The 16,873-nt window shown below is 46.2% G+C and overlaps 2 protein-coding genes across 2 annotated transcripts in view; one reads left to right on the forward strand and one right to left on the reverse strand.

Moving 5' to 3' along the window:
• Positions 1-16,873, reverse strand: part of LOC140208510 (uncharacterized) — a 64,991-nt gene that overhangs the window by 35,272 nt on the left and 12,846 nt on the right. The gene's annotated exons all lie outside the window — the stretch shown is intronic.
• LOC140208508 (uncharacterized) lies at positions 8,916-16,812 on the forward strand. Its single transcript, XM_072277232.1, has 2 exons — positions 8,916-8,942; positions 14,126-16,812. Exon 2 carries the CDS (start codon positions 14,462-14,464, stop codon positions 15,500-15,502), a length of 1,041 nt encoding a protein of 346 aa, XP_072133333.1. The 5' UTR covers positions 8,916-8,942; positions 14,126-14,461; the 3' UTR covers positions 15,503-16,812.

Genomic DNA, 16,873 nt, shown 5'->3' on the forward strand with positions numbered 1-16,873 from the left:
GGCCCTTTCACTGTGACACCCCGAACTCCACATCAAATCCGTCCAAACCAATCTGGGTGAACTTTAATGACCAATAAATATAATTCCTCTCAGTGATCAGCTGTCTGAGTGATCCCCTGACTCTGAGAGGAAGGGGTGTCTATGGTCCACATTGTCAGGGTGTTGAGTTTACCAGGAGACAGAGACCGCAGGGACGAGAGGTTTTCTGTTGACTAATACACTGTGTGTGGACCCCGCTGGCAATTCTGGTGTTGTGACCCGAATCGAGACAAACACCAGGCTGCCCACTCCACCAACAACACGGCACAGCCGGACACATAACAGGGGACTTTACATCTCACAACACTGGATTCAGTGATGAAACCCGTGATTAATGTTGTTGTCCCACCGAAATCATCAGAAACGTCCATTCAGGTGTTTTTAAATACGAGCGCTCCCCCACAGGTGACGTCACACAGGTGCACCCACGCGTTTGACGTCACACGTGGGTCCTCCACACCGGGATCTGCCCTCACGTGCGCCGTGTCTTACGTCACCCGCGCGCTGGCGAGCTCGAGCTTTGTCGGTTCAACGGCTGAGCTACGAATCGCGTGACCATCCCCTCCCCCACCGCTGTCAACAGAGGATTCAGGAGCTGCTCTATTCCCATTGGTGCGAAGCGATGTCAATCACTGGTTACACCCAATAGCGGAGGCGGACCAGCCGAGAGGGCGTTACCCCGCTGAATCAACCTGGCGTCGCTCTCTCCGTCAAAGCGGAACAAATCCCAAAGTAAATGTCCGCTTTCTGATTTATTTCCATTTCCCTCCGAGGGAACAAAATCTTTGACATCAGCTGTTGAGAAAATCACCTTTGTTCTGCCCCCATGTGAGATGAGGAGAGGTGAGGTACACCCCAGGTGCGGGACACGGGAAACTGGGTGAGAGTCGGGAAGGGGAATGAGGTGAAATGGCCATCGCAGAGTAATCTTGTGTCCGTCCCGCACAACAACAGGTGGACCCACTTTAGACACTGTCGGGGGGATCACTGACAGAGGAAAGTCAAAGGGGTGAGAGGGGACTAATATCCCAGTGGTGAGGCTCGCTAGTGCTAGTGTGGGGAGAGGGTGATGTGGTTCAAATAAGTTGTAGGGGGAATGGGAGCCAGAATGACAGAACAGATAGTGGGGAGGGTGAATTGACTTTATTACATACATCCTTCATATACATGAGGAGTAGAAATCTTTACATTATGTCTCCGTCTAAATGTGCAATGTGTAATTTATAGTCATTTATAATAAATAGTTTGTACACAGGACAGTCAATATAACATAGAAATGCAATTGTATCAGCATGAATTAATCAGTCTGACGGCCTGGTGGAAGATGATGTCCCGGAGCCTGTTGGTCCTTTTGCTGTGGTACCGTTTCCTGGATGGGAGCAGCAGGAACAGTTTGTGGTTGTGGTGAATTGGGTCCCCAATATCCTTTGGGCCCTTTTTACACACCTGTCTCTGTAAATGTCCTGAATAGTGGGAAGTTCACATCTACAGATGTGCTGGGCTGTCCGCACCACACTCTGCAGGTTCCTGTGATTAAGGGAAGTACAGTTCCCATACCAGGCAGTGATGCAGCCGGTCAGGATGCTCCCAATTGTGTCCCTGTAGAAAGTTCTTAGGATTTGGCGCCCCATCCCAAACTTCTTCAGCCGTCTGAGGTGAAAGAGGTGCTGGTGTGCTTTTTTCACAACACAGCCGGTATGTACAGACCATGTGAGATCCTCGGTGATGTTTATTCCGAGGAACTTAAAGCTGTTCACCCTCTCAACCCCAGATCCATTGATGTCAATAGGGCTTAGCCTGTCTCCATTCCTCCTGTCGTCCACAATCAGCTCCTTTGTTTTTGGGACCATGAGGGAGAGTTTGTTTTCTTGACACCAGTCAGATGTTGTTCAGACCTCAGATAGAGTCAGCGATCAAATGGTTGAGCATGGTGCGATGAATGTGCTGAGCTATGTATATCACAATGCAAGAAGCATCGTAGGAAAGCCAGATGAGCTCAGGACAGGGAATTATGATATTGTAGCCATTACTGGGACTTGGTTGCACCCAACAGTCTGAGGGATTTAGAGGAAAAAATTTGTAGAGAGATCGCAGACCGTGCCAAGAAACAAAGATGACCTTAATCAGTACCTAGAATTCCCAACGTACGCCTTCTTAACCACAGAGTCAACCTGCGTAGCAGCTTTGAGTGACTTATGGACTCGCACCACAAGATCCCTCTGATCCTCTGCACTGCCAAGAGTCTCACCATTAGTACTATATTCTGCCATCATATTTGACCTACGAAAGTGAACCACCTCACACTTATCTGGGTTGAATTCCATCTTCTACTTCTCAGCCCAGTTTTGCATCCTATCAATGTCTGCTGTAATCTCTGACAGCCCTCCACACTATCCACAACACCTCCAACCTTTGTGTCATCAGCAAATTTACTAACCCATCCCTCCACTTCCTCATCCAGGTCATTTATAAAAATCACAAAGAGTAGGGGTCCCAGAACAGATCCCTGAGGCACACCACTGGTCACCGACCTCCATGAAGAATATGACCTGTCTACAACCACTCTTTGCCTTCTGTGGGCAAGCCAGATCTGGATCCACAAAGCAATCTCCCCTTGGATCCCAGGCCTCCTTACTTTCTCAATAAGCCTTGCATGGTGTACCTTATCAAATCAAATGTTCTTCTGATGTTCGCCTTAAACTAGACTGGTGTTTAATATTGTGGATCTGTAAAAGATAAATCAGTTCTGTTTCAAATCTCATGTCACAGATACTTACTGTCTCTACCACACTCACTCTGTACACTAGAGAGGCCACTCAGTCCGTCTGGTCCCTGCCCATGTTTCTGTTCCATATCAGTATTGTAAAATCTAGCCCTGTTGTTCACTTCACCTCTCACTCTCCCCATGATGACAGGTTGCAACTAGTCACTACTCTGCAGGAGAAGAGATTTCCCTTGAATTTCATAGAATCATAGAAATCTAGAGCAGATTACAGGCCCCTCAGCTCACAATGTTGTGCCAATCATGTAACCTACTCCAGAAACTGCCTGGAATTTCCCGACCGCATTGCCCTCTATTTTCCTAAGCTCCATGTACCTGTCTATTGGTAATCATTTTCCAATGTTCTATAGATTCAGGATCAGTTCCTGTGGATTGGAGGGTAGCTAATGTTATCCCACTTTTGAAGAAAGGAGGGAGTGAGAAAACAGGCAATTATAGAAACATAGAAAATAGGTGCAGGAGTAGGCCATTCGGCCCTTCAAGCCTGCACCGCCATTTATTATGATCATGGCTGATCATCCAACTCAGAACACTGCCCCAGCCTTCCCTCCATACCCCCTGACCCCCGTAGCCACAAGGGCCATATCTAACTCCCTCTTAAATATAGCCAATGAACTGGCCTCAACTGTTTCCTGTGGCAGAGAATTCCACAGATTCACCACTCTCTGTGTGAAGAAGTTTTTCCTAATCTCAGTCCTAAAAGGCTTCCCCTCTATCCTCAAACTGTGACCCCTCGTTCTGGACTTCCCCAATATCGGGAACAATCTTCCTGCATCTAGCCTGTCCAATCCCTTTAGGATCTTATACGTTTCAATCAGATCCCCCCTCAATCTTCTAAATTCCAACGAGTACAAGCCCAGTTCATCCATTCTTTCTTCATATGAAAGTCCTGCCATCCCAGGAATCAATCTGGTGAACCTTCTCTGTACTCCCTCTATGGCAAGGATGTCTTTCCTCAGATTAGGGGACCAAAACTGCACACAATACTCCAGGTGTGGTCTCACCAAGGCCTTGTACAACTGCAGTAGTACCTCCCTGCTCCTGTACTCAAATCCTCTCGCTATAAATGCCAGCATACCATTCGCCTTTTTCACTACCTGCTGTACCTGCATGCCCACTTTCAATGACTGGTGTATAATGACACCCAGGTCACGTTGCACCTCCCCTTTTTCTAATCGGCCACCATTCAGATAATAATCTGTTTTCCTATTTTTGCCACCAAAGTGGATAACTTCACATTTATCCACATTAAATTGCATCTGCCATGAATTTGCCCACTCACCCAACCTATCCAAGTCACCCTGCATCCTCTTAGCATCCTCCTCACAGCTAACACTGCCACCCAGCTTCGTGTCATCCGCAAACTTGGAGATGCTGCATTTAATTCCCTCATCCAAGTCATTAATATATATTGTAAACAATTGGGGTCCCAGCACTGAGCCTTGCAGTACCCCACTAGTCACCGCCTGCCATTCTGAAAAGGTCCCGTTTATTCCCACTCTTTGCTTCCTGTCTGCTAACCAATTCTCCACCCACACCAATACCTTACCCCCAATACCGTGTGTTTTAAGTTTGCACACTAATCTCCTGTGTGGGACCTTGTCAAAAGCCTTCTGAAAATCCAAATATACCACATCCACTGGTTCTCCCCTATCCACTCTACTAGTTACATCCTCAAAAAATTCAATGAGATTCGTCAGACATGATTTTCCTTTCACAAATCCATGCTGACTTTGTCCGATCATTTCACCGCTTTCCAAATGTACTGTTATCACATCCTTGATAACTGACTCCAGCAGTTTCCCCACCACCGACGTTAGGCTAACCGGTCTATAATTCCCCGGTTTCTCTCTCCCTCCTTTTTTAAAAAGTGGAGTTACATTAGCCACCCTCCAATCCTCAGGAACTAGTCCAGAATCTAACGAGTTTTGAAAAATTATCACTAATGCATCCACTATTTCTTGGGCTACTTCCTTAAGCACCCTGGGATGCAGACCATCTGGCCCTGGGGATTTATCTGCCTTCAATCCCTTCAATTTACCTAACACCACTTCCCTACTAACATGTATTTCGCTCAGTTCCTCCATCTCACTGGACCCTCTGTCCCCTACTATTTCTGGAAGTTTATTTATGTCCTCCTCAGTGAAGACAGAACCAAAGTAATTATTCAATTGGTCTGCCATGTCCTTGCTCCCCATAATCAATTCACCTGTTTCTGTCTGCAGGGGACCTACATTTGTCTTTACCAGTCTTTTCCTTTTTACATATCTATAAAAGCTTTTACAGTCCGTTTTTATGTTGCCTGCCAGTCTTCTCTCATAATCTTTTTTCCCCTTCCTAATCAAGCCCTTTGTCCTCCTCTGCTGAACTCTGAATTTCTCCCAGTCCTCAGGTGAGCCAATTTCTCTGGCTAATTTGTATGCTGCTTCTTTGGAATTGATACTATCCCTAATTTCTCTTGTCAGCCACGGGTGCACTACCTTCCTTGATTTATTCTTTTGCCAAACTGGGATGAACATTTGTTGCAGTTCATCCATGCAACCTTTAAATGCTTGCCATTGCATATCCACCGTCAATCCTTTAAGTGTCATTTGCCAGTCTATCTTAGCTAATTCACGTCTCATACCTTCAAAGTTACCCCTCTTTAAGTTCAGAACCTTTGTTTCTGAATTAACTATGTCACTCTCCATCTTAATGAAGAATTCCCCAATATTATGGTCACTCTTACCCAAGGGGCCTCTCACAACAAGATTGCTAATTAACCCTTCCTCATTGCTCAAAACCCAGTCCAGAATAGCCTGCTCTCTAGTTGGTTCCTCGACATGTTGGTTCAAAAAACCATCCCGCATACATTCCAAGAAATCCTCTTCCTCAGCACCTTTACCAATTTGGTTCACCCAATCTACATGTAGATTGAAGTCACCCAATATAACTGCTGTTCCTTTATTGCACACATTTCTAATTTCCTGTTTAATACCATCTCTGACCTCACTACTACTGTTAGGTGGCCTGTACACAACTCCCACCAGTGTCTTCTGCCCCTTAGTGTTACGCAGCTCTACCCATATCGATTCCACATCTTCCCGGCTTATGTCCTTCCTTTCTATTGCGTTAATCTCTTCTTTAACCAGCAACGCCACCTCACCTCCCCTTCCTTCATGTCTATCCCTCCTGAATATTGAATATCCCTGAACGTTGAGCTCCCATCCCTGGTCACCCTGGAGCCATGTCTCTGTGATTCCAACTATATCATAATCGTTAATAACAATCTGCACTTTCAATTCATCCACCTTATTACGAATGCTCCTTGCATTGACACACAAAGCCTTCAGGCGCTCTTTTACAACTCTCTTAGCCCTTATACAATTATGCTGAAAAGTGGCCCTTTTTAATGCTTGCCCTGGATTTGTCGGCCTGCCACTTTTACTTTTCTCCATAGTACTTTTTGTTTCTACCCTCACTTTATACCCCTCTGTCTCTCTGCACTGGTTCCCATCCCCCTGTAGTGAACTAACCTCCTCACGCCTAGCCTCTTTAATTTGATTCCCACCCCCCAACCGTTCAAGTTTAAAGTCACCTCAGTAGCCCCCGCTAATTTCCCTGCCAGGATATTGGTCCCCCTAGGATTCAAGTACCCCCTAGGATTATAGACCAGTTAGTCTGACATCAGTGGTGGGGAAGATGCTGGAATCAATTGTAAAAGATGTAATAGTTGCACATTTGGATAGCAGTGGCAGGATAGGTCCCAGTCAACATGGATTTACGATGGGAAAATGATGCTTGACTAATCTTCTGGAATTTTTTGAGAACGTAACTATGAAAATGGACATGGGAAAGCCAGTGGATGTAGTGTACCTAGACTTTCGGGAAGCCTTTGATAAGGTCCCACGTAGGAGGTTAGTGTGCAAAATTAGAACAAATGGTATTCGGGGTAGGGTACTGACATGGATAGAAAATTGGTTGGCAGACAGGAAACAAAGAGTAGGGATTAATGTGTCCTTTTCAGGCAGTGACCAGTGGGGTACCGCAAGGCTCGGTGCTGGGACCGCAGCTATTTACAATATACATTAATGATTTAGATGAAGGGATTAAAAGTAACATTAGCAAATTTGCAGATGACACAAATCTGGGTGGCAGTGTGAAATGTGAGCAGGACGTTATGAGAATGCAGGGTGACTTGGACAGGTTGGGTGAGTGGGCAGATGCACGGCGGGTGCAGTTTAATGTGAATAAATGTGAGGTTATCCACTTTGGTGGCAAGAACAGGAAGGCAGATTACTATCTAAATGGTGTTAAGTTAGGAAAAGGGGAAGTACAAGGAGATTGAGGTGTCCTTGTTCATCAGTCACTGAAAGTAAGCATGCAGGTGCAGCAGGCAATGAAGAAAGCTAATGGCATGCTGGCCTTCATAACAAGGGGAATTGAGTATAAGAGCAAAGAGGTCCTTCTGCAATTGTACAGGCCCTGGTGAGACCACACCTGGAATATTGTGTACAGTTTTGGTCTCCAAATTTGTGGAAGGACATTCCAGCTATTGAGGGAGTGTAGCATAGTTTCACAAGGTTAATTCCCGGGATGGTGGGACTGTCATATGTTGAAAGATTGGAGCGACTGGGGTTATATACGCTGGAATTTAGAAGGATGAGAGGGGATCTGATTGAAACGTATAAGGTTATTAAGGGATTGGACACGCCAGAGGCAGGAAACATGTTCTCGATGTTCGGGCAGTCCAGAACCAGAGGCCACAGTTTAAGAATAAGGGGTAGACAATTTAGAACAGAGTTGAGGAAAGACTTTTTCACCCAGAGGGTTGTGGTTCTGTGGATTGCTCTGCCTCAGAAGGCAGTGGAGACCAATTCTCTGGATTCTTTCAAAAAAGAGTTAGATAGAGCTCTTAAATATAGCAGAGTGAAGGGATATGGGGAGAAGGCAGGAACTGGATACTGATTGTGGATGATCAGCCATGATCACAGTGAATGGTGGTTCTGACTCTAAGGGCCGAATGGCCTACTCCTGCACCTATTGTCGATTGTCTAAGAGTATCTTAAAAGACCCTATTGTATCCACGTCTACCAATGTCTCTGGCTGTGCATTCCACACACCCACCACTCTTTGACATCTCCTGTGCGCCTGCTTCCAAGCACCTTAAAACTATGCCCCTCGTGTTAGGCATTTCAGCCCTGGGAAAAAGCCTCTGGCTATCCACACGACCAATATCTCTCATCATCTTATACACCTGCATGAATTCCCTGCATGATTTTCTCCAGGCTGAATAAGACGATGAGCTCCCTGTGTATTTGAAGTTCTTCAGCGCTGTGAAATAATTTAGCTGAACTCCTTTGCTGCTCTTTTCAAAGTTTTCGGTCATTTTCACTAATTTCAAAGGACTGTGCCTCAGACAGCTGGGTTGTTGCAATGCGCCTCTAAAGTCTGACAGCAGACTAGCGAATGATTCTTTGATGGAGCAGAGTCAGAAACCAATGAGATGTCGGCCTGAGTCAGGGCTTTGAGGCTCCAGAGAGAGATGGGGTCTAGAGTTTATGAGGAGGAGGAGGAATCAGACCAGCAGGATGTGTCTACAAATGAAACATTTGGAAACTGATTGATTGAAAAAAAAAGTTGGTTAATTTCTCCAAAATACTGGAAGAAATCAGCAGACCTGGCAACAGATGTGGAGAGGAATAAGTAGATAACATTCAGGCCGAACCCTTTCAGCATGCCTGGACTATGTACTCCTCTGCTTAGTCGCTACCTGAACTGCAGAGTTCCTCCAGCATTTTGTGTGTGTATGTCTCTGTACTTCCAGCAACTGCAGAATCTGTTGTGTTTTATATCTACGTTTGTAAGAGGATTGTACTTTGGCATTTGATACACGTTGATATTGAGTATATTGTTTATGGGAGCCGCTTTCTTCGTTAAAACAGCTGCTGAACAAAAAAAAACTTAGGTATGGACATGGAACAGGTGCTTACAGAAACTTGTAATGGCGCCGTGATTACCCATAAATCCCTGCATTAGAAATTTCGCCGAAGCACCGATCAAATGCGCAGGCGTAAAGGTTGTGACGTTTCGAATATCACGCATGCGCGCAGTACGGTGGGCCTAAGTAGATCGGCTGCAGGTAAGAGGGAGTCTCCGGGGGTTAGTAGGGGGTTTCAACACCGACTTCGGGACAATTGCTGTGACTCCGGACTCCGTGACCCGCAATCCCGGGACAGTCCTGCTCTCTTCCCTCTCTCTCAGCCCCACCATCCGTACACGGGCCCCGGGGAGCTTCCGGCTGATGAGGGAATGGGAACCGATGGGTCTCTCAGACAGAGCTGAGCTCCAGCTGTCTAAATGCAAGGATCGGGAACTCGGAGAAAGGGAACAAAATCTTTTACATCAGCTGTTGTGAAAATCACCTTTGTTCTGCCTCCAGTCACAAACAAGAGAAAATCTGCAGAGAGGGCACAGTTTTAAGGTGCTTGGAAGCAGGTACGAAGGAGATGTCGGGGTGTTGTGTTCTTTATACGTACCATGGGTTACTGATAACAAACCATATTCTGCAGAATTGAACTTGTATTTAACAGCAACAAAACCATGTCTTACACTGCCATGCTTCTAGATCATTCTTCATTTCTCCTCATGCTCAGAACTCTGTCCAGTCACGTCCTGACACGTGATATCACCTCAAGGGGTGAGTTTTTTACACAGAGTGGTGAGTGCGTGGAATGGGCTGCGGCAGCTGTGATGAAGCCGAATACAATAGGGTCTTTTAAGAGGCTCCTGGATAGGTACACGGCGTGTAGAAAAATACAGGGCTATGGGGAACTCTAGGGAATTTCTGAAGTAAATAATGTTCAGCACAGCGTTGTGGGCCGAAGGGCCTGTATTGTGCTGTATTGTATTGTGTTGTATAAATGGGGAAGTCACTTACCCATGACCTCTGGTTGTCGTCCCACCCAACATCAGTGGAAAAAGCTGCTTGCATTTACCCTATCTATACCCTCATACCTTTTGTACACTTCCAACAAATCCTCAAAGCAATGTATGATTTCCTTGTTTATGCTTAGAGCCTTTTTTAGGTGTATAGGATGATGAGGGGCATTGATCATGTGGATAGCCAGAGGCTTTTCCCAGGGCTGAAATGGCCAACATGAGGGGCGTAGCTTTAAGCTGCTTGGAAATAGGTACCGAGGGGATGGCAGGGGTAAGTTTTTTATACAGAGAGTGGTGGGTGCGTGCAATGCACTGCCTGCAGTGGTGGTCGAGCCAGATACAAGAGGGTCTTTTAACAGCCTCTTAGATAGGTACATGGAGCTTAGAAACATAGAGGTCCATGTGCTAGGGAAATTCCAGGCAGTTTCTAGAGTAAGTTTCATAGTTGGCACATCATTGTGGGCTGAATGGCCTGGAATATGCTGTAGATTTCTATGTTATATGTTGAACTGCGAAATAACTTTGGCTATCCTACAATCCTCTGATAATCCCCCGTCACTAAGGATGATTTAATTATCTCTGCTAGGGCCCCAACAATTTCTGCACTACCTCCCGTAGGGTCCGAGGGAGCACCTTGTCATGCCCTGAAGATTTATCCACCCTAATCTGCCTCAGGATAGCAAACATCTCCTTTTCTTTAATCTGTACAGGTCCCATGATTTTAATGCCACTTTTCCACACTCTCATTGACACTGTGTCCATCTCCTGAGTAAATGAGATGAAAAAAATATTTAAGATCTCCCCCATCTGCTTTGGTTCCACACGTGGATTGCCACTTCAGTCTTCCAGAGGACCAATTTTGTGCCTTGCAATTCTTTTGCTTTTAATCTATCTCCAGAATCCCTGAGGATTATCCTTTATCTCTTCTGTGAGGGGAATCTCATGCTTTCTTTCAACCATCCTGAATTATTTCTTATGTGTCCTCTTGCATTTCTTATACTCCATAAGAACCTACCTGCCTATCCTTGTTATGCAACTCCATTTTGTGCTTCACCAGGTTCTCAATATCACTTGAAAACCAAGAGATACAGTTTCTATCTTTACCTTTTATTCTGACAAGCACATACCCACTTTGTTCTTACAAAATTTTGCTTTGAAGTCCTCAATTTACCAAGCTCACCTTTGCCATAAAGCAGCCTGTCCCAGTCCACAGTTGCCAGTTGCTGGTGTCATAATTTCAGTGTTGTTCCATGCCCTGAACACATCTGCCTTTCCTACACTGCTCCTTGTATTGAAATGTACAGGGCTCAGCATGTTCACTGCACCATGCTCAACTTTTTCATTCCTGAATTTGTCTGAGGACTGAACAACATCTGTCTCCACAACCTCTCCACTATCTGTTCTGTTATTCAGGGCTCTATTCCCCCTGCAACTTTAGCTTAACCCCCCCCCCCCTTACCCCTACCTCCCACCGTACAGCTCTATCACCCCTTTGGCTTTCCTCTCCCAGATCAATAAAAAGGAGGTGCATACCAGGTACAGGCAGATAGGAACAAATGGAGTACTTATGAAGTACAGGAAATTCAAGTGAACACTTATGAAAGAAATAAAAGAAGGCGTGAGGTTGCCCCAGCAGTCAAAGTTAAGGAGAATCCTCAGGGATTCTGCAGATATATTATGAGTGAAAAGATTGCAAGGGAAAAAATTAATCCTCTGCAAGATCAGAATGGTAATCCATATGAGGAGACAAAATAGATGTGGGAGATTTTTTTTGCATCCATATTTACACAGGAGATGGACACAGAGTCTATAGAAGTGAGGCAAAGCAGCATCAACTTCCTGGACCCTGTACAGATTACAGAGGTGGAGGTGTTTGCTGTCTTAAGGCAAATTAGCGTGGATAAATACCCAGGGCCTGACAAGTTGTTCCCTGGGACTCTGCGGCAGACAAGTGCAGAAATTGTTGGGGCCCATGCGCAGATATTTAAATCAACCTTAGTGACAGGTGAGGAACTGGAGGATTGGAGGACAGCCAATGTTGTTCCGCTGTTCAAGAAAGGCTCTAAAGTAAACTAAGAGATTGTACATTGGTGAGCTTGACATCAGTAGTGGGAAAGCTATTGGAACGTGTGTGCAGGAACCGGATATATACTGTAAGTACTTGGATAGATGTGGACTGATTAAGGATAGACAGCATGGCTTTGTGCACGGTAGGTAATGTCTAACCAATCTTACAGAGCCTTTTGAGGAAGTTATCAGGAAAGTGGATGAAGGCAAGGCAGTGGATGTTGTCTACATGGACTTTAGCAAGGCACTTGACAAAGTCTCATATGGGAGGTTGGTCAAGAAGGTTCAGTCACTCAGCATTCAGGATGAGATAGTAAATTGGATGAGACACTGGCTTTGGGAGAAGCCAGTGTGTGGTAGCAGATGGTTGCCTCTCTGACTGGAGGCCTGTGACTAGTGGTGTGCCACAGGGATCAGTGCTGGATCTGTTATTGTTTGTCATCTATGTCAGTAATCTGGATGTTAACATGGTTAGCTGGATCAGCAAATTTGTGGCTGACATCAAGATTGGTGGTGTAGTGGACAGCGAGGAAGACTATCATGTCTTGCAGTGTGATCTGGACCCGCTGGAAAAATGGGTTGAGAAATGGAAAATGGAATTTAATGCAGACAAGTGTGAAGTGTTGCACTTTGGTGGGACCTACCAGGGTTGGTCTTACACAGTGACTGGTCGGGCACCGAGAAGCGTTGTAGAAGAAATGAATCTGAGAATACAGGTCTATATTTCACTGAAAGTGGTATCACAGTTTGATAGGGATGGAAAGAAAGATTTTGGGACATTGGCCTTCATAAACCAAATTACTGAGTACAGGAGATGATGTTATGTTGGTGTTGTACAAGACATTGGTGAGGCTGAATTTGGAGTGTTGGGTCCAGTTTTGGTCACTGTTACGTACCCCGTAACTGGGTTGCCAAACCAGCAGAAATGGATCACTCAGTTGGAGTCTGGATTACTGGAACTAAGAAAGTTTTATTAAAGGAATAAGCAACACAGTACCCTAATAGTAAGGATATAAATGCAACAGGTTAGCAATGAATAAACACACATGTACACAGAACTAGGATAATAGGATCAATCAAGCTCTATCGCAGTCTAGGGGTAAAATGATCAATCACAAGTGACAGAGTTCAATTTAGTTCATTTCGCAGTAATCGCTTTTGTGCCGTTGAAGAGAGAGAGAGAGAGAGAACGAATGAATATTCAAATCGGATTCCAAACAGACCTTCGATATTCCTCACAGTTAGCTTTCGGGCGAGCCCTTTGTAATGTCTTCTGAGGTCACCGACTGTGACCCCTCCGTTTCAGACATGATCGTTCTTCTGCGGTGAACCTAGCACCCAGGCAAGGGCGGACCCACACACCTGGTTCCCGCCGACCGTAACTTTCCACCCTGTGCGTCTATGGCTGGTCCCGCGACCAGCCCTCCAAAACTCCCACCGACTTGTTGGGGCGCTCCGCTTCCAGGGTCTCGTTACCTCGTGGTGTCGTGAGTGGTGTCTATTGCCTTAGCGAACCTGTCCCTTTTTATCCCCCCTGTTGGGGTATCGCCTGTCCATCAGACTTCAAACAGTTCAGGGTTTCAAAGCAGCCGGTCTTGACAATACTCAGACCGGTGTCTCCTTCCGTTAAACTCTCTCGTCTCTTCATTAACATTTCCAAATGTTGCTCCATTGTCTTACTTATCTCTCCTCCTGAAGACAGGTGGCAGATCAACTGACGATCCCACTGCTGATAGCACAGGACAGTCAACATCTCAGTCTTTGCACACCTTTGTCACATCACCAACCTACAGGAAGATGTAAAAGAGGTTGAAAGAGTTCAGGGAAAGTTCGCAAGGATGTTGCCAGGTCTGGAGGACTTGGGTTATAAGGAAAGATTGAACAGGATGGGGCTTTATTCCTTGGAATGTAAAAGATTGAGGGGAGATTTGATGGAGGTGTGCCAAAATTATGAGGGTTATAGATGGGGTAAATGCAAGCTGGCTTTTTCCACTGAGATGGGGTGGGACTCCAACCAGAGGCCACGGATTAAGGGTGACGTTGAAACATGAAGGGGAACATGAGGGGAAACTTTTTCACACAGATGGTCATCCAGGTGTGGAATGAGCAGACAGTCCAACTGGTGCATGCGAGCTCAATTTCAACATGTAAGAGGTTTGTATAGGTACCTGGATGGTAGGGGTACAGGGGTAGACAGTTTAAATAGTTCAACACAAACTAGATGGGCCAAATGGCCTGTTTCTGTGTTGTACTTTTCTATGACTCTGTGACAAGAACATGAAATAATATTAATATTCATTTAATTCCTTTTAACAGCTGTGCAGACCAACCATTCATCTGGGCAGAAGATGTTTTCATGGCTTTAAAACTGTGGCACTTTATATTGACAGTAGATAAAAGAAAATCCCAGCTGTACGTCAACAAAGGGGAAACCCATTCATCTGCTCAGACAGTGGGAATGGATTCAGTCGGTCATCTCAACTGAAGGTACATCAGCAAGTTCACACTGGGACAAGGCCATTCACCTGTTCTGTGTGTGAGAAGGGATTCAGTCGGTCTTCCCACCTGTGGACACACCAGTCAGTTCACCCTGGGCAGAGGCTGGTCATCTGCTGAATTTGTGGGGAATGTTTCGCTCGGTTATCTGACCTAATGGCTCACCAGCGAGTTCACACCGGGGATCGGCTGTTCACCTGCTCAGACTGTGGGAAGGGATTCACTAAATCATGTAAACTGAAGGTGCATCAGCGAGTTCACACGGGAGAGAGGCCGTTCACCTGCTCAGACTGTGGGAAGGGATTTACTGTGTCGTCTCAGTTACTGAGACACCAGTCAATTCACACTGGGGAGAGGCCATTCACCTGCTCAGACTGTGGGAAGGGATTCATTCAGTCATCTCATCTGAAAGCACACCAGCGAGTTCACACCAGGGAGAGACCATTCACCTGCTCAGTCTGTGGGAAGGGATTCACTTGCTCAGTTAATCTGAAGGTACATCAGAGAGTTCACACCGGGGAGAGGCCGTTCACCTGCTCAGACTGCGGGAAGGGATTCAAACTGTTCACTCACCTACTGACACATCAGCGAGTTCACACTGGGGAGAGACCATTCACCTGCTCAGACTGTGGGAAGGGATTCATTCAGTCATCTCAACTGAAGGTACATCAGAGAGTTCACACCAGGGAGAGACCGTTCACCTGCTCAGTCTGTGGGAAGGGATTCACTTGCTCATTTAATCTGAAGGTACACCAGCGAGTTCACACTGGGGAGAGGCCGTTCACCTGCTCAGACTGTGGGAAGGGATTCAAACTGTTCGCTCACCTACTGACACATCAGCGAGTTCACACTGGGGAGAGGCCGTTCACCTGCTCAGACTGTGGGAAGGGATTCACTCAGTCATATCAACTGAAGGTACATCAGCGAATTCACACTGGGGTGAGGCCGTTCACCTGCTCAGTGTGTGGGAAGGGATTTACAAAGTCATCTGCTGTACTGAGACACCAGTCAGTTCACAATGGGGAGAGGCCATTCATCTGCTCAGTGTGTGGGAAGGGATTCATAGAGTCATCTCAACTGAAGATACATCAGCGAGTTCACACCGGGGAGAGGCCGTTCACCTGCTCAGACTGTGGGAAGGGATTCACTTGCTCATCTCATCTACTGAGACACCAGTCAGTTCACACCAGGGAGTGACCATTTACTTGCTCAGTCTGTGGGAAGGGATTCAATTGGTCATTTCACCTGCTGGCACACAGAGAAATGGCCGTTCACCTGCTCTGTCCGTGGGAAGGGATTCATTACGTCATCTCAACTGAAGGAACATCAGCGAGTCCACACTGGGAAGGGGCTGATCACCTGCTCGGACTGTGGGAAGAAATTCTCTCAGCCAAATCAACCAATTGGGCATCACTGAGTTCACACCGGGGAGAGGCCGTTCACCTACTGTGAATGTGGTGAAGGATTTGTGGTGGACATGGACTATGCCTTTAAATGAGAGAGAGAGAAACTGTCTACAGTACTGCTGCCTGCTTCTTGGTTGCCATGGTGAGAGAGAGGCGGAGTTATGTGATGGACAGTTCGATGTTCACAGTTGCTTGGTTGCCATAGTGAGAGAGAGGCGGAGTTATGTGATGGACAGTTCGATGTTCACAGTTGCTTCTTGGTTGCCATGGTAAGAGAGAGGCGGGGTTATGTGATGGACAGTTCAATGTTCACAGTTGCTTGGTTGCCATGGTGAGAGAGGCGGGGTTATGTGATGGACAGTTCAATGTTCACAGTTGCTTCTTGGTTGCCATGGTGAGAGAGAGGCGGAGCTATGTGATGGACAGTTCGATGTTCACAGTTGCTTCTTGGTTGCCATGGTGAGAGAGAGGCGGGGTTATGTGATGGACAGTTCGATGTTCACAGTTGCTTCGTAGCATGTTTATTTAATCAAGGTCAGATGACTCTCCCAGAGACACACAGTGGGACACCGGTTACGGCGACCGGTCAGTGAAAGGAGGCCAGTGACAGAGGAGTCACTGGGTGGGACTTTCGAGTGCCCACAAGCGTGGGTTGAGGATCGATCAGGGTAATTGATCAGTGGGTATCACGGTGTGTGTAAGGGCTGACCCTGTGGAGGCTACCGGTGTGTCTACCCTTGCCTGGGAGGTAGTTTACCCTTGAAGACGGTCCCCTTAGTGATAAGCTGCGTTTGGCTAACTCGAGAGTGGATTTGGAGCCTGACGATGGAAGATCAACGGTACCTGTTTACTCGTTCTTCTCCTAGTGTGGTTTTCACCTTGGATTACAAATACCTTCCTCACACACACCAATTCCGTGGATCACAAATATATATATATATATATATATATATATATATATATATATATATCTCTCTCTCTCACTCACTCACTCACTCACTCTCTCTCACACACACACACACACACACACACACACACACACACACACACACACACACACACACACACACACACACACACACACACACACACACACACACACACACCAATTCCGTGGATTGAACTGAACTTCCTTGCATTACCATCGTAAGACTTTAACTCT

This window comes from Mobula birostris, chromosome 13 (genome assembly GCF_030028105.1).
Source record: "Mobula birostris isolate sMobBir1 chromosome 13, sMobBir1.hap1, whole genome shotgun sequence".
Lineage (NCBI taxonomy): Eukaryota > Metazoa > Chordata > Chondrichthyes > Myliobatiformes > Myliobatidae > Mobula > Mobula birostris.